The sequence below is a fragment of the Arvicanthis niloticus genome, chromosome 30 (assembly GCF_011762505.2).
Source record: "Arvicanthis niloticus isolate mArvNil1 chromosome 30, mArvNil1.pat.X, whole genome shotgun sequence".
Taxonomy (NCBI): domain Eukaryota; kingdom Metazoa; phylum Chordata; class Mammalia; order Rodentia; family Muridae; genus Arvicanthis; species Arvicanthis niloticus.
The window spans coordinates 21952297-21974805 of NC_133438.1; the positions used below are offsets into that span (position 1 = coordinate 21952297).

Consider the following 22509-nt stretch of genomic DNA (forward strand, 5'->3'; position numbering starts at 1 on the left):
GAAAAGAGATATAGCTATCCTGTTACTTTACCCAAGGCTATTTACTTTTTTTCTGGTTAATACCTTAGCCAAACATTTATACTTATTCCTCAGGGACAATCTCATCTTCATTTTGTTTTATTTTGGCTCTTATATCATTGTTTCTGTTATCACATTCAAGCGGTTGCCATTCAGTCTCTCTTGAACTTCATTCTTTATCCTCTGTTCTAGCAAATTCTTTTTTTTTTTTTTTTTTTTTTCTGCATTAAGCCGTCTTCCTTTGACTCAGGGCCATCTGCAACTCAGTTTCGCTTCATCTTTGTCAAACATTTTTCTAATTGCTTTATGAGCCTATTTTAAGTTTTATCTTGCTACTAGTGATAAGGTGGGATCTTCAGGCTCTAGAGCGCCCCCAGAACTCAAGTGTCACTGGTAAAGCAGCAAAACAGTCAACACATTCAGGACAGGCTTTGGTTGACACACACTTGAAAGGGAGCGTTTGGAAATCTGTAGTTTGAGGAAATTTAGAGCAGGTGGAAAGCTATAAAACTCATTTCTTAGAGCAGTTTCTTAGCATCTTTGAGACAGATGTCAGTTCCAGAGAGAAATATATGGAAATGGCAAGACATACTGACTGAAAGGGAATACCGCTGTTACATCTACAGATGTATAGAGTCCCAGTTACTGTGTGTAAGCTTTGCTTACTGTTTTCACTAGGGGGAAATGAGATCTGCTTATTGTGAAGTGTACCGATAGCCAAAGCCGTGGATATGGCACACTAGGGCAAAGCCCACACTTTTAGTTGCTTCTATGAGTTAAAACAGTATTGAGGAACTTTTGGTGCATCTGTATCCATACCGCCAAGGTTTTTCTTTCAGAGTTTAGCTTGATGTAAAAGTCCGTGCTCCCATACAGTTAAATGGGGCTTGTCTAAAGCAAGCATGAAGAAAGGGGGGGGGAAAGGAGACTGTTTCCAGGCAAAGAGCAGAGGGTATGGGAGGAACACCCTTCAGCAGAGTGGGAAGCTCATTGGCGGGGCCAGGTAGACACCAGACTGCTCAGTATGTCTTTGAAACCATGCTGGGGAATGTGCCGGGTGTTACTTATAAAACCAAAAACAAGACAGAATAGAAAGTAAACCAACAAAACCAAAACAAAGCAAAACAACAAAACAAAACAACCACCACCAACCAACAAAAAAAACAATGCCCAAACCAAAGCAGCTTGGGAAATTTTACGTATATCAGACAAGATAATGTAAACATAGTAAATTACTTGAGAATTATAAAAGCATGCCCAGAACTTATATGCATTTGTTTTTAAAGTTTATAATTATCAGTGAGTTACACCTTCTCTCGAAGATCAAAGTACTATTGTACATTAGTTTTGAATTTGGAAATTCACTCCTGCGTATTCTTTTATTTTAAAAAGCTATAATGACTAATCCCAATTCGCTGTAAGAATAGAAGGTTAAAAAAACGATTCCACTAAAAGGAAGAACACCAATTCCTGTTTCTTGAATTACCTGTTCTTGGAGAAGAGGTACTCATTTGTGCACTTAATGACAGCCTGTAAATGATTTTATTCCTTCTGATAATATTTTTCACATATCAAAATGCATCGAGTGGCTGACAAGAAAAACATGTTAGGGAGAATACAAAGAAAATAGGATGTTCTCTAGACGTTCAAAGAACAGGGACTCGGGAGAGGAGGAGGCAGACGGACACCAACTATAACAAAACAAAGTGTCTGCCTGTGAAATAAGTATGAGCCACGTTCTGTGAGGGTCTGGGAAGGCACACACAGCCACCGCGGGTTATTCATTCTGGCTCTAGGACTTCATGTGGGTAACAAAACCCATGTATATCTAAGTCCCTGGGTAAATGGCTAAGTATTGGCACATGGCTTTTGCATACCCTCCTGTGTTCTTCAAACCATTTCCATCTCTTTATATAATCTCGATAGTGGAGCAACGTGTAAATAGCTACCATAGAGCCATTTTAGGGAATGACAAGCAAAAGCTTGTATATGTCTGCATATATGTGATTTTGTTATTTTTACTTTCAATCCACAATTGAGTGAGTCCCCATGTACAAACCTCACAAATACAGCGGGCCAACCATATTTAGTTCAGTAATCTTAGAAAGGGCCCAAAATGTGGATACTGTCTTAGAGAATTCATTGTAAGTCTCGGTGACAATGAGTAGAGAGCTGAGGGGAGATGGTGGGATTATCGAGGAAGAAGAGGACAGCTCAGAGGCCGTCCATGACAACCAAGCCTGGGAAAGGGAGGTTGTCCCAGAGAATGGAACACTCTATGCAGGATGAAAGATCTAGATGGTTTTCGTTGCAGACACTGGAAAAACCACTGAAGGATTTTGAAGAAGGGTGAGGTGAGGAAGTTTTGGTTTTAACACTGGTGATCTAAATCCCAGGTTGAAGGAAGAGATGTACAGAATGTTGTTGGCAACAGCAACGAGATTCCAGATAGACCAGCATGAGGCCAGGCCAGGGCCCCTGAGTGAGCGGAGGAAGGAGGGTGTGCGAAGGCCTCAAGGAGAGAACTTTGCTATATATAGTTTATATTCAGCATTTGCCAAGCATGGAGGAGTGTGTAAGGTCTTTCTAGGTTGAGTTAGCAGCAGTGTTAGCTTATGTAATCCTCTTAATAACCTCACGCGAAGGTACCAATTACTACCCTTCGCTTTTATAGAAGAGACACGGCGCTACCATGGGGTTAACACGTCCGAGGTCTCCCAGCTCATCAGCGTGGATGCAGGATTTAAACAGCTTTAAATGTGTGATTAGGGAGCAGGAGAAACCGTCTTACATTTGGATGTTTGTCATTTAGAAAAATGAACTTATGGAAAGCACATGTTTGGTTCAAAGTTTTTTTGTTTTTTGTTTTTTTCCTATCTCCATTTTTATTTACTTTTAACTTTTTTTTTCTTTTTTGTTTTTTTTTCGAGACAGGGCTTCTCTGTGTAGCCCTGGCTGTCCTGGAACTCACTCTGTAGATCAGGCTGGCCTCGAATTTAGAAATCCGCCTGCCTCTGCCTCCCAAGTGCTGGGATTAAAGGCGTGTGCCACCACCGCCCGGCTACTTTTAACTTTTTATGTGAGGTAGGGTCTCGTTCTGTAGCTCAGGTTGGCCTGCGACTTATGGTGTGGTCCAGGATGGCCTCAAACTTATAATGATTCTCTTGTCTCAGCCTTCAAATGTTGGAGTTACAGCATGATCCAGCATATCTGGCTTGTCTTTTGGTTTTGATTTGCTCTTGTGTTCTATTTAAAGGAGGTCTGACATCATCGATGACATCATTCCCTAAAGCTGTAGAGCAAATGTAGGTTAATAGGCTAATGTCCACAGACAGCAGTAGCCTTAGAAAAATGTTATAAATTAATATTAGTATATCCCCCGTTGAGGCTAATTGATTCTTTCTTCAAAGCAATTCATTCTGTTTTGAATGAAATCATTAAGCCCTGATGAGCGTTTGAAAGTACATATGAATTTTTATGAGTGTGCTTTGTTTCACCAGCTCTCCTGTCAATATTTTGAGTGGATGGGGAACTTTAAATGAGCATGTGCTTGTTTTCACACTGAAGCTCCAGACAGAGCGTGGATTCATGGACGTGTTCTCACTCTTCTGTCGTTAAACCCTGGATTCATCATTCAGCGAGTGTTGCCTAGCACAATTCGTGGTATACATCGGATAAATGTTCCCTGAATCGTAATGATTCAAGTGCTCACTCTTCAACATAATTTATATCATGCCTGTTACTTAAGACACTTTTAAATGCTAGGTTAAGTGTTGATTTAAATTGTAGAGTTCTGGAATTGGAACCCTTTGGGAGATTTTCTTGTCTGTCTGTCATTTGCTGTGCAGAACTGGGCAGCAAGCACATTTCTGATATTTGTGTTCTCCTTGAAGTACATGACAAGCAAGAGCTAAAAAGGAAATGGCCTGTGTTCTCTCTTTCAAATGAGTCCTGTGCTTTGGTATTTTTCTGCAACCAGTGCCTATTAAAATGAGAACAGGATTATAAATAAGTAAAATATAATACACAATTTAGGCTGGAGACACCAAAAGGGAAGGAGGGTAGACACAGAGTTTGCCGCTCTTTGGTTGAATCTCAAAGTCAAATTATTTATTCCAACAAGAACAGGCTCTGCTGAAGGCACCTGAACTTACACTTGCCTCTGCTGAGAATCAAAATTGCCACAATGTTTGCACCCCTAGCATTTGGGAAACCAGTAATTCTTTGCCCACTACCACCCACCACCCCCTCCTCCCATCTTTGGCGTCTGTTCCCCACACCTCCACACCATCCCAGCACTGGAGGCGTCTACCTAAACCTAACCTTCTCCTCCCCCACACAACCAAGCAGAAAAAACATAGAGAAGACACAGTCCTGACATCTTAAATGATTCCATTATATTTTGGTTTGACTGAGGGTTTTTTGTTGTTGTTTTGTTTTTAAATTTTAATTGTATTTAAATATTTTGGAAACTGACACGCTTGTACTGTTTCAGATACAGAGGATTCTTAAAGTCAACAGTCATACAACCACCTACGTTAATTAGCTACCCTCTAATAGTCTGTGAGCTTTCTTTACAGGTAAATATTATTTTTTGGTAAATATACACACTCTGACACAGAAACAACACATATCAGTGAAGAATTTTAAGCCTAAATTAAATACAAAAATGAGTTTTTTGACTGAGGCCTTTTTTTTTTGAATCATGAGTTTTGCCCCAATAGCAGGTAACTACAGAAACCACGTCCCACCTTAAGTGTGAATCTACACACTTAGCATGTGTTCTCATCATGTAAAAGTTCTGTGACTCAGACTATTAAGATTCTGCTCTGGGGGAATCGTGAGACAAATGTTGAGTCTTTCTGAACTATTCACCTCATTTATAAAAACACAGGGACTAGCTAATTAGATGATCTTTTACTTCAAGAAAGGAAAAAGAGACGAGAGTCGTAAGAATGTTTCACTGATAAAACTACAAGATGAAACTCAGCAACTATGTTTCACTGATAAAACTACAAGATGAAACTCAGTAACTACAGAGGCATTCTGACTTCAGTTAGTCAGATATTAGCACTACTCTGGAAACACCTTTCGAGAGAGTGAGCCGAGCCGTATCTGGGGCAACGCCCAGTCTAGGGACACTCCCCACACAGCCTGCATCCCATCCATCATGAAAGTTCTCTCCAGCCTGCTGTTTAGAGCAGCCACCCAGGGCATGCTGACCTGTCACCTCCCCAGCCATCCCTTGTCCTCTTCTGCTTTCCGTGGCTTGTGATTGACTGTAGCTCATCTTGAATTTCTCATGAATGGATATTTCTATTTATTCTCTGCGCTTTCCTTTGTTCTCTTCCTTTTATTACCTAATGAAATACCTCAAACGTTTCACCATAAAGAACAGAGTTCTAGTACTGTCTAAAGAAGCATGAATACAAGTATCAGTGCCCTCCACAAGGAAGGAGGAGCCCTAGGGCTTCTGAAGGTCGCAGATAACATATTAGGAGCTGGTGGCTGCTGTTTCTAGAGCCCTGTAAAGTGACTCCTGGTGCTGTTCAGAATTTCTGCAGTTTCATGGTTTTTAAACACTTCAGTCTAATCATCCATTATTACAAACAGTCAAAAAATATACACAGAATTTATAATATTGAGCCTCTCTGTTTTTAGTAATATCGTGGAAAAATGTTGTGTGCAATGTATCAGTTGCTTTCTGGGAAGATGGGGATGGAGGGCAGGGATCCCTGAATTTGATTTTGTAGTTTGAATAGAGCATTCTCAGTTGGGTGAGCCAAAAGACGTTCTAAACACAGGGCAAGCCTTGGAGGACGGTACCACTTGCTGCATAGTCTCTTATTAAGGTTGTCAAGTTTCCATTCACTGGGGATTGTGAAGTAAGCCATGGGGGAATTCAGTCTGCGTTTACTTTGGTGCTTTCCACCACATCTCCCCCACCCCTACTCCATATGCAACCGAAAACAACCCAAGCTATTTCTGCCAAGGTCTAACGGTGGGGATGATGTCTGTAAGGAGCACCTGTGGCATGCAGAGAACGACACAGGCAGTGGCCAGAGACAGCGTGAGGGCAAGAAGGCAGGAGACAACTTAGAGGGAAAAGCCACGCATCTCCAGGTTCATCATCTTGGCCCCGTGCTCACATCAGAAATGGTGAGACTTTTCTTTCCCTGAGAAGTGGGGTGGGGTGGGGTGCAACGAGGCAGATGGACGTTCCTGGAGGGGGCATTTAAGCAGCCAGCTTCATTGCAGGCCAGGGGAGGCAGATGTGGGTGGGCTCTGCTTTCTCTCCAGGTGTGAGTTGGGAGATGGTAAGGGAGGAGCCAGTGGCTGAGGGAGGAGCCAGTGGGGAGCTGTGCGAGGCTCAGGGTGGGAGCGCTTCTAGAGTCAGACATCTGTCCACATGACAAATAGAGAATGTTGTGCACCTTTCCCTACAGACACGCTGGCAAGAGATGAGTGTGGAAGGTCTATGAAATGGGAGTCATTTGAGATACGAACTTTAATCATCTCAGTCTGTGATACAAAGCAAGGCTCAGCACAGTTGTGGTGCCCTGCTTGCATCGTCTGCTTAGGTGGCTTCTGTCTCCCTTGCCTGCTTCATGACATATGACTGGCTTTCCCATTACCTCATTTCTTCTGACCAAGACCCATTTCCATTGGCTTGCCGCTTACAGATGCCACACAAACCTCAGGCTGACGGCCTTGCTTCTCCTTTCTAAGTGCTCAAAAACTCGTTTACTAAAGAGCATTGGTTTCTTTTCTTCTTTTCAGACTCCCTCCGCCCCCAGCATTACTTTTTAATAGTATTCTTTATCAACTATTTGGCAACTTAATGCAAAACAAAACAAAACAAACCAACCAACCAAACAAACAAAAAACCCAAACCTCTCTGCAGTAAGTTATTTAAAAGAAGACCAGGGGAGTTTTTATTCTCAGCCCATTTCCATGAGAAAGAGGGAGATCACTTTTTGTCTGTCTTTCTATCTGTCCCATCGCTCACTGCTGATGGCACGTCAGAATTCCGCTGCACGGGGATGGCCAGGACTTAAAAGGCATAAACACACTCCTAAGCTTTCTTCTCTGAGAAGAAACCCACTAGTTTCCACTCACCAGCCAATTCTCCAGAAGAAGGGAGCACCCAGCCGTCAGTTGTAGCATTTGTAGTTTAAGAGTCTCAAGGGCATCTTTGCTCCCCTCCCCAATAGACACACAGGAAAGGTCCGACTGACTGTCCCATCCCAAACAGCACATTCTTATGACATGAAAAAACCCTTCTGACTCATCATCGCCCATCGTCGACACACTTGTGGATGACCTGAGCTTTCTTTACCTCTGTAGGGGTATTATTCATCACTTGCCAAAGAGGAAACTGAGACAGAGTAGTTGATTAACTTTCAAGGATTGGAAAAGCCTGCAGACCACACTCAGTTCTGGAAGCACACACACACTACATAGGTTGCATGGTTAAAAACTGGAGAGTACAGTTTTTACTTAAAGATGTGCAAATAGCAAGCTAAGGAAAACACTCTGTTGGAGACTATTCTAACTATGGACAGGAAATGTTAGGGGTAGGATGGACATTCAAGAGAATCCGATTGCACTCTCTGCCTTTGGGTTCAGAATCTCAGAAGGTTTGACCCCGTTAAGTCCGCAGGACAAGCTTGCAGCAAGCTGACCCCTATTCTAGGTTTGTTGATTTCCATTCTAATACTCCTGCATCCATCACGATTAACTTAAAGGTGCTTTTACAACAGAGCAAACATTTGTAAGTCAGCCCTTGAACCCTGTCCGCACAGCTTGCCTCCCTTCCTTGCCCCAAGAATTGGACCCAGAGGGATGAGACCTGTCCGGGTTACCTTCTGCACCCTGCAGTCAGTTTACCTGGGAAGCTGTGGAAAGCATCTTCATTTTCCAGAATGCCTCTCGGTTTGGTTGCCTGTAGCTCACTTTTGGACTTCCAAACCAGCTTTACCATCCTGATCATCTCTGGCAAGTCCCAGGGTAGCGGCCCCTGCTGGCACCCCGGCCTGCTGAGAGAAGAGGGCAGCACGGCTTCTGGGGCTGTCCACCTCCTGCCTAGTTCTGCAGAGTGGAAGTACCGCTCTAGTACAGGCATTCTGCCCTGGTCCTCAGAAGGGGAGGTAGGGCTGCCGCCTTCGCTGTCGCTGCTGCTGCCGCCGCTGCTGCCGCCGCCGCCAGAGGGGAATTTCTTCCCGGGCAGTTGCAGGCAAACCCGCGTGAAATCCTCTCCAGCCTTGGAAAGACAAGCCTTCTCCAGCCTGGCACTGCCTCTCTGGCTTTCCCAGCCCCTGCACAAAACACTGGCGACGAGACGAGACCGCTGCACTGCCTAAGGTTCCTCACTGCTGAGAAACCGTCTCTGGACTCCTTCCTTCCTTAGAGATACAGTGCATTTAACTCTTCTCTCTCAGGCACTGAATTCACAGCACTTAATTAATCCCAGGCTACAGCTGGAACGACAGCGGGAGTGGGGAAAGCCATCGAGGAGGCTTCAGCCTTCGCCTTCCCTCTTCTTCCTCTTTTTATTTTTTTTTTTCCTGCGAGCTTTTTGTTTTTGTTTTGTTTTGTTTTGTTTTTTTTCTGCTTGTCAAGTTTGCCAAATGGCTTAGCCGTGAAAGAGACTTCAGGTGAAGACTTGGGGCTCCACTTTGCGTGACTTTCTGAGGGGGGCCCCTCACACGCTAGTTATTTATCTGGAAGTGTCAGGTTAGGGATCAACCTATGGCACAGAAAGCCTAGAAGCTTCCCAGACTCCGGTCCTTCCTGCAAATCCCAAGAGCTTTCAGGGGAAACAAACAAACAAACAAACAAACAACCCGGGAAGCTGAGCTCTGGAGTTCATCTGCAGCTGCCTCTCTCTGGAGGGCCTGGTGGGGGGCCTGCCTTGTCTCTTCACAGTGGCGCACAGGATGGGGGTGGCTCCATCCTAAGACCACAGTACCAATCCTCTCCTTCCTCCTTTCAGATCCCACCCACTTACTGTCAAAGTTCTCTGCAGACTAACCGGGTTTTGGTCCTTAAGTCAAATCCCTTTGTAACCTCAGCTGCCCTTCAGGTTGGAAGGAAATAACATTGAATCACATTCCAAAGCTGACTGGAAAGAAGTGGATTAGGGAAGTGTCAAAGTCCTTATGCATATGCACAGAGTGTCTGTTTAGCTTGGCCACGTGGCTCCGGATTGTTAAAACCCCATTTTTAAAGTGTAGTCATCACTTTAAAGGGTGTTGGTAGGGGGTCATAAATGGCCTGAAAAAAGAAAGCGTGGATGACTCTTTTCAAAGAGACCACACTGTGGGCTTAATATCTGGGCCACTGACTACTGTGTCCCCACCCCAGAGTGGAGAATTGAGGACAACTGTGGACCAGGCCTCTTGTTTCCTGAGGTTCAGAGATGAAGGCGCTGACCCTGAAAGTCAGAGCCAACACAGCAACAGAGATGCCCCCTGTAGCTTATGTGAAAGGCCCTGGACATAAACGAAAGTGGGGTGGTATTATGCTTGGCGACTTTTGCCAGCAAATTGGGTTTGTAGGGACAATTTGAACTTGCACATTCACTTAGAAAGGCCCTGCTTTCGTGAAAGACATTGTAACAATCCTGTCTTCCTCCGAGCTCAGAGTCTCTGGGTTGCAAAGGCTTTTGTTTTGCTTGGCTCTTTAGTTTTGCTGCTGTACAAGCCGCTGCTCATTCCTACGGCTGGTTGATCACACGGCCGTTTGATGTTTCTTTAGGGGAGCATGGAGGAGATTTGGGGGCAAGGAGAAAGACCATTGCGGGCTGTTTTATTCTCACCGCTCTGCCCTCTTTGCTTTATTCTGTTTTTGAAGTTGAAAGCAGTAAAGCTCACTGCAAAATTTTTTGTTGTTGTTATTCTTCTAAAACTATGGTTAATAAGTCTGGTTGTCCATAATGAATTAAGTAATTTTTTTCCCTCTCTTTTTTTTTTTTTTTGTGGATGAAAAAGTATACTGTGAACTTGTTTTCTTTCCTAGTAGATGAAAAAAGGTCACTACCTTCTCTCTCTCTCTCTCTCTCTCTATATATATATATATATACACACACATATATATACACAAACATATATATATGTATATATATATATATGAATGACTACTTTTTTTGAGAATTTTATTGTTAAAATATCACAGGTTTTCTATAACAACTACATATTCATACAACCCAATAGGCAAAAATTGGTGATCTACTTTATCTGAAAGATGTCTTCCTTTAACTCCCTCTGTTGAGATAAAAGGATTTATAAAGCAATTGGATGTGTCTGCAGTTTGACAGCTCTTCCATTAGACTCGGGGTGTCAAGCATCTCAGGAATCAGAGGCTTCTATTTAACAAGCACATCTAGATGGCTGTCACACTCCGCGCTATAGTTCCTGAATAATGTCTCAGACTAACTCCTCAGTTGAAAACTTCCCTGACTTAGCAGCCGAAGGGTTTCCTAAGGGTTTGACTATTTTTATTTTTGCTCAGTTATTTTGCAAGAGTACTTAGCATCAGGATATCCTGACCCTTGCGACAAAGGGGTTAAGAACAAAGAAAACAAATATATGATATGATATATCTCAGATGCTAATGGATTAAGGACACAGGTCTTCCTTGTAGGTTTCTTCAAGATGACTTTTTTTTTTTTTTTAAAAGAGCCAAGAATATATGTTTCTACGGCATCTCCCATACTGTTCCACACATTTCCTTGTAAAAATATTCCAGAGAAGTTGCAGAATGTTGAGTTATTGACTATGAGTGAATGAGATGAGTTAAGGTCAAACATTCCAATTTTTATCCCTGAAGGGGACCTACTTCATTTGAAGGTCTATGTGTTGAAATGTTTTCTTAATTTAAAAAATTTCCCCAATATGGAATTATGTTCATCCCAGAGCAGAAGTGCAAGAATACCACAACAAATGTCGTTCTCAGGGTATTTCTGGCTCACACAGAGACAGGAAGTACAGGAAATCTTCAAGAAAGCTTGGCTCAGGAGACATTTGGCTTAAGAGCAGCCCAGGAGACCAGTAGGAACTGATGAGGTGTTTGCTCTTACAGACTAAAAGCTCACAGCCACAGTGTTTCTCTGAAAGGTGGCTTTGTCACATTTCCTAACTTATCTCAGGCTGAGATGTCTCTGGTCTTTCAAACAGTTACCTTAGGAGCGTGTGCCTATGATGTTGTGATTTACTTCACTCAGTGAACATCATTCACCTTGAGATATAATGGATGCCATAAGTCTGGGTCACCTGGCTTGGGAAAACACATGAAGTGTCCTGTACTCACGGGACTTGTGAAGCAAAGCCTTGTCTGTTGGAGAATTCTCACAAATGTTGCTATCAGGACAGGAGGTTTCAACATAGACTAGTTCTGAGCCAGTCTACCATTCCAGTAAAAGAAAAACAGGATTCTCTCTTTGTGTGAATGAAGTGTGTTGTGAACTCTCAAATCCAGCTAGCCTGTTCCATCACTGGGAGAGTGGCTCAGTGGGTGAAGTCCTTGCAGGGTAAGCATGAGGGTGCATGGATCTCCGATACCCATGGAAAAGCTGGCTGTGGAAGCCTGCATCTGTAACCTGAGCTGGAGGGGGGGCAGGCAGACCTTGGGTCAACCAGTCTAGCCAATAAGGTGAGCTCCAAGCTCAATCTCAAAAAACAAAACAAAAACCAACTGAACAACAACAACAACAACAACAACCCCCCCAAAAAACAAGGTAGTAAAGGGATAGAGGAAGACACCTGATATGAACCTCTGATCTCCACATGTATTTACACATCTACACACATGCACATACATACACACACACACACACACACACATCTACACACATGCATGCACACACATCTACACACATGCACACATACACACACCTACACACATGCACATATACACACATCTACACACATGCACACATACACACACCTACACATATGCACATATACACACATCTACACACATGCACATATACACACATGCATGCACACATATACACATATGTACTTACACATCTACAAACACACATACACACATATACACATACAGGCAAAGAAAAAGCATAGCAGGAAGGAGGAAGGAAGAAGCAAAAAAGAGCTTATTCCAAATGGAATTGAATTTGATTTTAAAAACCGCCATATGGTTGCAATTTCTGTAAAGGAAAAAAATTGATAACCTCAATAGTAAATATATTGATCTGGTCCTTGAATTAAACTGAAGAACTAACTGTTCATGTTCTCAGGGTTGTGAGAATATGGTATAGACTGTGTGCTCTGTTATATATTATATATAATCTTAAAAATGGAAACCAACCATTTAAACATATCTAATATCCTAGAGAATATAGTTTTACTATGGAAACAGAAACACTTGTTGTCATTTTCATTTCTATGGAGTCTATTAGCAGATTCATCATTTTAGTGATGAACTCACTGAGATGATTCTGACAGAAACGTACGCTCCTATGGCTCTCTGTCATTCATTATCTTCTATGCTTGAGGGTTCTGTTGTATCTCACACCTTTTTCTTCAACTCAGCTCAAATATGAATATGCATGCTTCCTCTGAACCCTGCTACCAACCTTTTGGCCACTCTGGTTTCACAATTGCAATTCAGATGCAATCCAGAATGAGCAAGGAAGGAAACGCAGGTCTTTTAACTTTGTTTAATACAGACCAAGTAGAAGAAGCTCAAACAATTTACAGTGTCCTTCAAGAGAAATAGAAATGTAATAACTCTGGCCTTAGCTAATCTCAAGGAACCATGCCAGTAAGTAAGGGAAGGAGTTGGGCTACAGACTGACCATACAAGGTAGCATATATTCCCATTGTCACATGGACAGAGGAGGGGGGGTGGGGTGAGAGGAGGATTAGGAGGTAGAAGGGGCTCGGTTGACAGATTTGGAGTTTGATTTCATAACAGGTACCTAAGTTCTACTCGTGTATCCACTCTGCAGTCAGGCAGCAAAAAGGGGGAAGCTATGCTGGCCCTGGGTCCCTGGGTCCCTGGGTCCCTGGGTCCCTGGGTCCCTGGGTCCCTGGGTCCCTGGGTCCCTGGGTCCCTGGGTCCCTGGGTCCCTGGGTCCCTGGGTCCCTGGGTCCCTGGGTCCTGTCTTAGGAACTGGGAGCTGCTGGGCTCTGCTGCTAAGATCCTAGTAGAAGGGGCTAGCAGGGTTCTAGCACATGACAGCCCTCTCTTGACTTTTAGGTATCTTAGCTAATGCTAAGTTTACTGTCTTTCAACAGCAAATGAGCCTACACTACTAGAGCAAGGGTGGAAGCCAAAGCAGCAGGAAGACTTGCTTTTCTTCCTTGTGTCTTCCCTGCTGCTGCTGCAGTGGCCCTCTGTTCGAGCCAGGACCAGTTCCCAGACCTGAGACCCAGGCCTTCTATGACTGCGGCCTTTTAGAATTTCTGATTCTGAAAACCCATAACTGGTGGGAGAAGATCTTTGTCATAATTTTATATTTGAGTCCCTATTTAAAAAAAAAAAAAAAAAAAAAAAGACTAAACCAAGAAGTACAACAAGGAGTGCTTTAAAAAAAAAAAAAAAGCGCCTCCAGGGCTACTGACTTATCTAAGGGTCACAAAAACTGAGTTTCACACTGTGCTCACGGTTAAGTCTGACCTCAGATTTAATGTCTTATCTGTAAGTGGGTGAGAGAGCAGTAAACACCTTGGCCATTGCAGAGCAATCTTTCAAAAGAATTTAAACAGCTTTAAAATGGAAATGTGCTCTAAGATGTAATATTATTATTAAAAGTTGAAAACATTATCCTTGGCAGGGTGTGGGGCTCACATCTGTAATCTTGGTGTTTGGGGAGCTGAGGCAGGGGAGTCACATTTTGAGACCCTATGTCTAGAAAACAACAAAGATAACAAAGACACACGGCTGACAATTTAAGTTCAAATTCTGACTATATTTTTAAAGTGATCTAGTAGAAAGCTAAAACACCCGGCCCTTTTATCTTTAGAATTGGTCCATCCTTTTCATAAGAATACAGAAGTCCAAAAGGTAAAGACAGAGCAGTGGGTTATTAGTATTACTGGGCTGTGGCCCATAGGGGGAAAATAAGGGACTGAAATGTGGAAACCTGCATCAAGTGAAAGTGACTGCTTGCTCATTGGATAGGCAAGGACAGTGTGTGTGGTCAGGCATGGGTCAATAGGCTAAACTTTCTTCCTACGTGAAAGACCCATGAACCACAATTACACTTGCAGCCCGTGTGATCTTCGGGTGTTATTTACTGCCGTGACTTCTGTGTATCCTCTTCACAGGGAACTGCTTTCATCTACAGTGACTAACAGGTACATCTGATGTTCATGAGTTGTGCAGCTCTGTGTCCTATGTCCTTGCTGAACATGTGTTTTCAGGCTGCCCACTGGCCCATTTCCCCAGACAAACTTATGAGGACCCAGGTTACATTTGTCTGGGATCTTTATGCTTTAAACAGTTTTAGCATCTCAATTACTCTTAAGGGCTTTACATTTAATCTGTGTTTTTAATGGGAGCATACTGTGCAAAGTCAAGTGTAATGTTTTAAAAGTTTGAAATAGGTTTCTACCTTCTTGTTTTTGTGTAAGTGAAATACATGGCTCCTGCATGCTGCAAAGAATTAGGCTGGGTTTAGAAGATCTCAAGGAGAGGAGAGAGGAATATTAGCCTCAAAGGACCTTTGAAAAATGGCAAGGCGAAGGGTTTTCCTTTCTAAATGATTAAAAACAAACAGGGTCACTAGTAGGTATGGAAAAATTTGTGGTACAAACAACACGACAAAAGAAAAATAAAAAAATAAAGGACAAAGATTTCTAACAGGACCCATCTCTGCCTGTGATATTCATTTGTGTGTTTAAAAGTTCAAAGTCAGCTTGGAAACCATGAACACAAGAACCAGGGCCATATCCAGAGATGTTCATGGCATCAAACCACAGCTTGGCTTCTCAGTGTTGTTTCACTGCTTGGTGGTGGTGGTTGTTATGGTGTAACTTTAAAAAAAAAAAAAGGTTGGCTGTTAAGTATAAACCGCTGCAGTGAACATCCATGATGGTCTTCAACTTTATAACAAATGCTTCTTTCTTTCTTTTATTTTCTCTTTTAAAGTCTGTTCTCATCCAGTGTTCATCAAAACTTAGGTCGGGTTTCCAATTCCTCTTTTGTTTAAGCATTTTCTTCCACTCCACACTTTTCAGCCTGGTGAGAGAGTCCATCTTACCTTTGCAACGGTTAGCATATAGCAAGGTTCTGAGCCTTTGAGCCCCTCCATCAGTCATACACGATTGGTCCTTTTATGTGAGTTACTAAAGATTTACACAATGTGGTCTTTAGATAAAGCCTTAAAATCTTTCCCACTGTAATATCCTAAGCATGGATGGATGGTGGCCATATGATTCCACAAAGAAAGATGGAAGAGAGAGAGAGAGAGAGAGAGAGAGAGAGAGAGAGAGAGAACAGGCACTCATGACATCAGGGCCTATGGTGCTGCTGACTCAGAGAAACGTTCTGATCTCTGCTTCTCATTCTTCCTTGGGAAAATGCGACACAAGGCACAAAAGATAAGTAAAATAAACTCAACCATAGGCTGTACTTTTTAAAGGTATGGGCTGGAATTCCTGCAGCCCCAGCTGTAGTATTTATGAGCACGCAGTGCCAGGAGCCAGAGGCATGTGAAGTCAGCTGGAAGACAAGTGTAATCAAGAACAGGAGGCTGGAACAGCACCACATTTATATGATTAAAAATTTGTATAGTTAACTAAACAAGAACGCGCAGGATAAATGAAAGCACCTGTCAGAAATCTCAGACACAGCTCTGCTGTATTATTTTCCATTGTCTTTCTCCTTCCCCCTCCTCCTCAAGGCTAAGTGCTTTGCTCTTTGAACAAACACCTATATTTCCTGTGGCCCAAGGAGAGAAACTACAGATGAGGAAGAGAAAGCGAGAGATATTAGATTCCCAGTAAATGCACGTCATGCTTGTTATTTTACATGGTTCTGGATGTCGCAGTCAGCTGGAAACTAAAGGTAGACATAAAGGGGGGCGAACAGATAGCCTCAAGTAGTCTAGTATGCCAGATAAAGAGAAGGGATCTCACTAGGTCTTTTGTTTGTCTAGCATGTAGCATTGCAACAAAAACACTTACCAAGAGAGCACCTGCACTCTATGGCAAATGATTGTCTCGTCATTCTTGTTCGTTCCCCACCCCCACTTTCCCTTTCAAACTCTAGTGATATTTTATTCCTTGATATAAAATGATTGGAATCTTTTGGTCTCTAGTATATGGTGCTAACTGGTCCTGGTCTATTTTATTATTTCAGTTTCTAGATCTAAGTGCCCCTTGTCCTGTGTTATCCCTGGAGCATTCTCCCTAAGTTCTCTAAAGCTTCCCATTCCTAGTTTCCTGACCTTTGAACTTGATATTAGCCTGACCTTTGATGTGCATATGTCCTTAGATCCGTTGTTCTTATGTTTTCATGTCTCAACCAGAATACCAGGACTTAACTTTGGGACCGTAAGTCTAAGATTTCATTTACTTTTTATTTATTTTAAGACAGGATGTTGCTCCGTTGTCCTGGTGACCTCTGTATTTGTGTCCCAGTCTGTGAAAAAGTGGGGGTTTCAGATGTAATAGTAATCCATAATAGTAAGCCTATCACTGCCTTTGCAGTGCTCTTTATCGGTTCCACCCTCCCCACTTTCAAACTCCGAGGAGGCAATTGATCGAACTATCACCACACTGTGTTGTTTGACTCTTGCAATAGCCATTAAAACATTTCCGTTGAGTCTTGTTTACCTTGACGAGTGGATGTATTGTAGGCTGGATACGCCTTATAATCATATCATTTTCAAACTGTGACATAAACGTGATGACAACTATTCATATTATTTTGATAAGAAAATCATTCCTTACAACACTGTCCAAATCCCTTTGTGGGACATTTAATGATTTCAAAAATAGCCTTCTACTCATTTGGTCTTTCAGAGTCTCTCAAACTTACATCAAACACATACTATTTCTATGGAAACTGTATTGTTGTCTAAACATGCCAGAGGCATTCTGATATTGGTTGTAAAAGATAGAAAGATGGACTCTCAGGATGACTACATCCTGATTTCCAGACCTGTTGATATGTTCGTTGTATGGTAGAAGGGAGGCCAAGGGAGAAGCCTGCATTGTAACAGAGACCTGGGCTGTCTTAAACTCTGGACAGGCCCTGTATAGTGACAGGAACTTTCCATGTGAACGACAATTATGGAAAGAACCAGAGAGATGTACCGTGAGAAGTATTTCCCAGTCAGTGCGGGCTCGCTGGTAGAAAGCACCTATGGCCAAGGTTGCAGGCTGCCTCTAAAAGATGGAAAAGACTGGAAAATGGATTCACCATCAGAATCCTCAGAATGGTACTCAGACGTGTAGAGAACTTGGGTTTTAGATCTCAGATCACTAGAGCAATGAGAAAATAAATCTGAAGTATTTTAAGTGATAAGTTGTGGTTTGTTACAACGGCAATAAGAGATCGATGTGTTACTACTCCCACTGTGTTCATTGTTAGGAAAGATTTGGCCGTGTGTCCGATCCAGAGAAAGCTAGTATTTTCCTTACGAAATCTCAGAGTTAACTCCTGTCTATTTAAACCAAGAGAGACCTCCGATTAATTTCATTTAACCGTAAACATAACTTCATTTGCCTTTGGGGCCCTGTCCTGACTTTCACATTACACAGAGGAACTGTTTATTGGCTTACACTGTGCAACGTGAGATCCTTACCACTCTCTGCCCCTCAACATGCATTATTATTGCATCTGTTTCATGCTGCAGTGTTCAGCGTGTAAAGATACTGTTCCTGACTTTCTCTTTTAGGAAATGGTCTCATGTAGTAGTCTAGGGTGGACTTGCAGAGTCAACAAGGATAACTTTGAACTTCAGATTTTCCTGCCATGTGTCATGAGTGTGAGGACTAAAGGTGTATGCCATCAGGTTTGGATTTTGTGGTATAGGGAATTAAACAAAGGGACTTTTTGTATGCTAGGCATGCAGTCTACTAATGAACTTACATCCCAGCCCTAGTTTCTAAACTTTCTTTTAAAAATGAATTTAGCAGAGAGAAGGAGCTATATGGTACCACCATATAAATATGTCATAATTAGTTTTATTGATAATGATGATTATAACCAATTTTTTCATTATAATTTTATCTTCACATGGAAAAATAATCTTTGAAATTCTTGTTGAAATTAAAAAATGATTATATACAGGAATGCAGATTTGGACAATTTTATGTTTGTTATTTTTTTTTTTTTATTTAGTAGAGGTTTTAAAGCTGAACTCCAGAGATTTAAAAACTTTGAGATCATTCTTATTGTATTTGTTAAGTGAATTGAGATTGTGTTCCTAGCAAATTAGTAGCTTAGGCGGAGCTCCCAGTCAAACAGAGCAAAGAGAAAGGAGTCACAGGAGGCCACAGCTTTAAGGGAATTTAGAAATACTGAATTATTTCCATATTATCATGCAATGGGCAGTCTTGGGTTGCTGCACCAAAATACCACAGTCTGGAAGGCTTAAAGAGCAAACATTGATTTTTCACATTGTAGCAGCTTCAAAGTTCAACATTAGTTGCCAGAAGGGCCTGACTCTGGCAAGGTCGAGCTCTGGCTTGCAGATGGATGCCTTTCTTATGTGTCCTTACACAACAGAGAAAAAGAGACAGCAAGCATTAGGATTCCTTGGAAAAACCATCTCATTACTGAAGGGAGATCAGGTAGTTATCTAATTTTTTAAAATATCTGAGTGAACCACATACAACATATTTCTCTTTGGTTATGTTGAGGAAGAAAACTTACTTCATTTTTTTTTCCATTATTGTCTTTCTTATTTTGAGACAGAGTCTTGCTATGTACTTTTTTATCTCAGAATCCTCCCGTCTTAGCTTCCCACTGACACACTAGCACTTGTTTTCGTTTCTTGGAACAGGGAATCATTGGCCTCATCTTGCTTGGGACTTGACATTTAGACAAGTAAGATGGTCTTGTATCTGATCTTCTCACCAACCATTACACATGTGTGTGTGTGCCTGTGCACACACACATACACAGAAATGGAGATCAGAGAAAAACTTGCTGGAGCTGGTTTTCTCCTTTATTCTCATGGGACCTGGGCATCAAACTGAGGTTGTCAGGCTCAGTGGCAAGTGCCTGTGACCATTGAGTCATCTCCAGCACTTTCTTGTTGAAGGTAATGGCAAAGGTGACCTTATTCTTATGACAGTGCATGTGACACCGATCCTGTCACTGATTGCCCTGGCTGTGTCCTGGAACTATGAGACAGCTGACAGATCTTCAGGGCAACCTTTTTTTTTTTTTTTTTTTTTTTTCAGGTAAATAAACTACAGCTGGCCTGAAGAATCAGAGAGCGGTGAGCGGTGGTGTGGAATTGGTGAACTGAGCTTACAGATCTGTGGGGATACTGAACAGATATCTTCTTCTTGGAGCCAGTGACTAAAGCTGCAAAGCCATTTCCCGGTGCCAGCTGTGTCTGTTTGCTGACCAGCTTGACCAGGAATGGAAGGAAAAGAGCCTTAAGTGTTTCCAAGTATGAAGGAAATGCCTTGGGTCATTCTTTGCATGGACCACAGTCCATGGCCACTCAGATCTGGCTGTCAGCTGATGTTGGTAGTGTAGAAGTGTGTACACAGAGCATCTGGGGACAGGGGGTCAGGTATCTGTTTCTTTTACTTTTTACATAATGTGGCCGGTCACTTATTGATACACATGAACTTGTCAAGTATAAACCTTCTTTCCAAAGGTGTTACAGGATATTCAAGTACATTTCACCTTTACGTTCTCACATTTGAGGTGAGCAGGTATTTGAGTCCCCGAGATCAGCCATGGAACAGCCCCCAAAGTGCTCTAGATTACAATGTACTCTGAATTAGCACTGTTGTGTTTGTGGTAGAAGTATGGAGAAAGCTCTGTGTGGGACAGCCACGGCATTTTTGGGAAACCTCAGCAGGGATACTTGGTGTTGCAAAATCAAGGACTCCCTTTGACCTCAGCCATAGTTTGGTTTTCTTGAAATTATTGAAGGGTTAGAACTTTCCCCCGGTTAACATGGTCGGTAAAGTCACATTTTCCCTGAAGATCTCAAACGTGCGAAATAAGACCTTGCTTACAGAATCAGCCCGAGGCTTCCCTTGGAATGTAGCCTGCTGCTGCATCTTTCTTCTAACCTGTTGGTTAAATACCCCACGTCTGTGTACTTTTTCAAGTTGGCATTTCCTTGGGGGCTTTCTCTATACATCTTTTGAAGGCCATTTCTAGCAACAAAACCAAGCATAACACAGTAACACTGGCGCAGTGGATAAGCTTGGTTCTTAGGGTAATTAAGAGTATTAAAGGAAGTCACGCGTGGAAAGTATACAGATAAATACAAAGCTACGCACAGAGCAGGCCTCCAATAATTTCCATGTTATCATCTCTTCCAGATCAGCGCTCTCTCCTCTATAAGCTAGCACCAACACTTTAGCCCTGGGCACCAGCAGGTGTGAGACTATCACGGCATGGGGGGAGAAAGGCAGGGGAGGCAACTGCAAAAGGAAATGGATGAGAGAATTGATTCGCTGCTGTACAGCATAGAAGTTGGAATAAAAAGAAGATAAAGATAAAAGAGGAAAGAGACAAAAGAAGCTCAACATTCATGAGGCCCTGGGTTGGATCCCCAGTACCACCTAAACCAGGATGATGGTCCACACCCATACTCCTGGGATCTGGCACGTAGAGGCAGAAGGATTAGGAACTCAATGTCATTCTTGGCTACATAGTGAGCCCAAGACTATCCTGGTTTCTGAAAAAAAAAAAAAGTGCAAAATTTCACTAGTCATGATACCTCCTCCTCGTGTGTGCACGAAATACATGTGTGTACGGTCATGTGGCAGTCAGAAGATAACACCAGGTAATCCTTCTTCAGTCACTTTCTGCCTTTTGATTTTTGAGACAGACTCATTGACCCGGAACTCCCTAAATAGGCTAAGCTAGTTGACCAGAGAGTTCCAGAGATTTGCCTGCCTGTCCCACCCAACTCTGGGATTACAGGTGAGTGTAACCATATCCATTTTTAAAAACAGCTTCTGGGGATGGAGCTCAGGTCTGGTGCTTTCCTGGAAAAGGGCTTTCCTCACTGATTTCTCCCAGTTCCACCCTCTGACTGGCCATGAACTTAAAGATTCTCTGAGACCTTGATAGCTTCAGGCCTTCTTCCTCATGATTGGGTCAACTGCCAACTCTTTCCCCCATGGTCTAACTTTTAATACGTATTTCTGATCATAAGGGTCTTTCCGCAGATCCAGTTCTATAGACCAAGAGCTAAAATGTTATTTTTTAATTTTTTTTTTCTGGATTCTAAATAGCCATGGACAGTGAAAGCTGAGCTAACTTCTCCCTAAATCTATTAGAGCACAATTATTCCAAGGGGACAATTGTTTAAAAATGTACAGTTTCCCAGCTCTCCACATAGTATGCATCACTAAATCATTTAGGGCTGTTAGAAGGATGTGTGGTCTGCTATCAGACAGCCGCTTAAGGCTACTCCTGAAGCACTCTGGGAGATTCTCCCTTTCAGGCCCAATAACATCATCGAGGGCATTAAAGTAACAATTTCATAAATGAGAATTCTGTTACCTGAACAAAAAAAGTAAAACAAATTTAAAAGAATCTTTATCTCTGCTTCTCTCTCCCTTTTTCCTCAACTTCTCCTCTTCTTTCTTCTCCTCTTTTTCCTCCTCTTCCTCCTCCTCCCTCTTTGCTTTTGGGCGTTTCCTGTAATGAGAGAACTCAGTAGTCTCTAATAGGGGTTCTGGCTGATTTGAATACTAAAAACAGGTTGAAGAAACTTGTAGTGTTGAAAAAGAACAGGGAATTGTTAGAGAGCAGGATGGAGGAGGGAAGGGTGCCGCTCAGAACCAGAGGACAGCGTAGCTGTGGCATCACTCTGAGCTATCTGTGCTTGACTGCTCTGTTCAAGAGTGGGGACAGACATTGCTAAGGTATGTGTGTGGCTGGCTGGTGATATATCTGGAGTCACAGCTACGTCAAAGATTTAAAGAGGGTGGTCTTAAGCCACTGACTTCTCTTTAGGGTTCTTCTCAGCTCACAGGGATAAGATTCAAGTTTGGGGTCATGAGATGTCTATGAGCTTGTCAGAACTGGCAGTATACTGGTTTCCAGATAGTGCCCCAGGACTTGTCCTGAGAGATAAGTCTGACTTAAGTCCTGATGATCTGATGGCCATCAGTCAGAGCCAGTTATTGTCTGGGTGTGTTGGATACCTGTTTGATTAATGATGAGTGGCCTCAATGGGCCTCCTCTAAAACACAGTTCCTGATTTGAGATGCAGGCAGGGTCTCACTGTGGCCTGATGGAAGCTTAGCAAGGTACATTACTTACAAATAGCTAATTAGACACAAAACAAACCAAGCAAACTGTTTC

The 22509-nt window shown here is 42.5% G+C and overlaps 1 protein-coding gene across 2 annotated transcripts in view; it reads right to left on the minus strand.

Moving 5' to 3' along the window:
- Positions 1-22509, minus strand: part of Pde7b (phosphodiesterase 7B) — a 313578-nt gene that overhangs the window by 144801 nt on the left and 146268 nt on the right. Inside the window, exon 1 of one of the 2 annotated variants that reach the window (XM_076928084.1) lies at positions 7909-8483. The exons of the other annotated variant lie outside the window; for it this stretch is intronic. Coding sequence (XP_076784199.1) covers positions 7909-8143 — 235 coding nt within the window. The 5' untranslated portion in view covers positions 8144-8483. Of the gene's footprint in view, positions 1-7908; positions 8484-22509 lie in introns of those variants that run through there. 2 annotated transcript variants of the gene reach the window in all.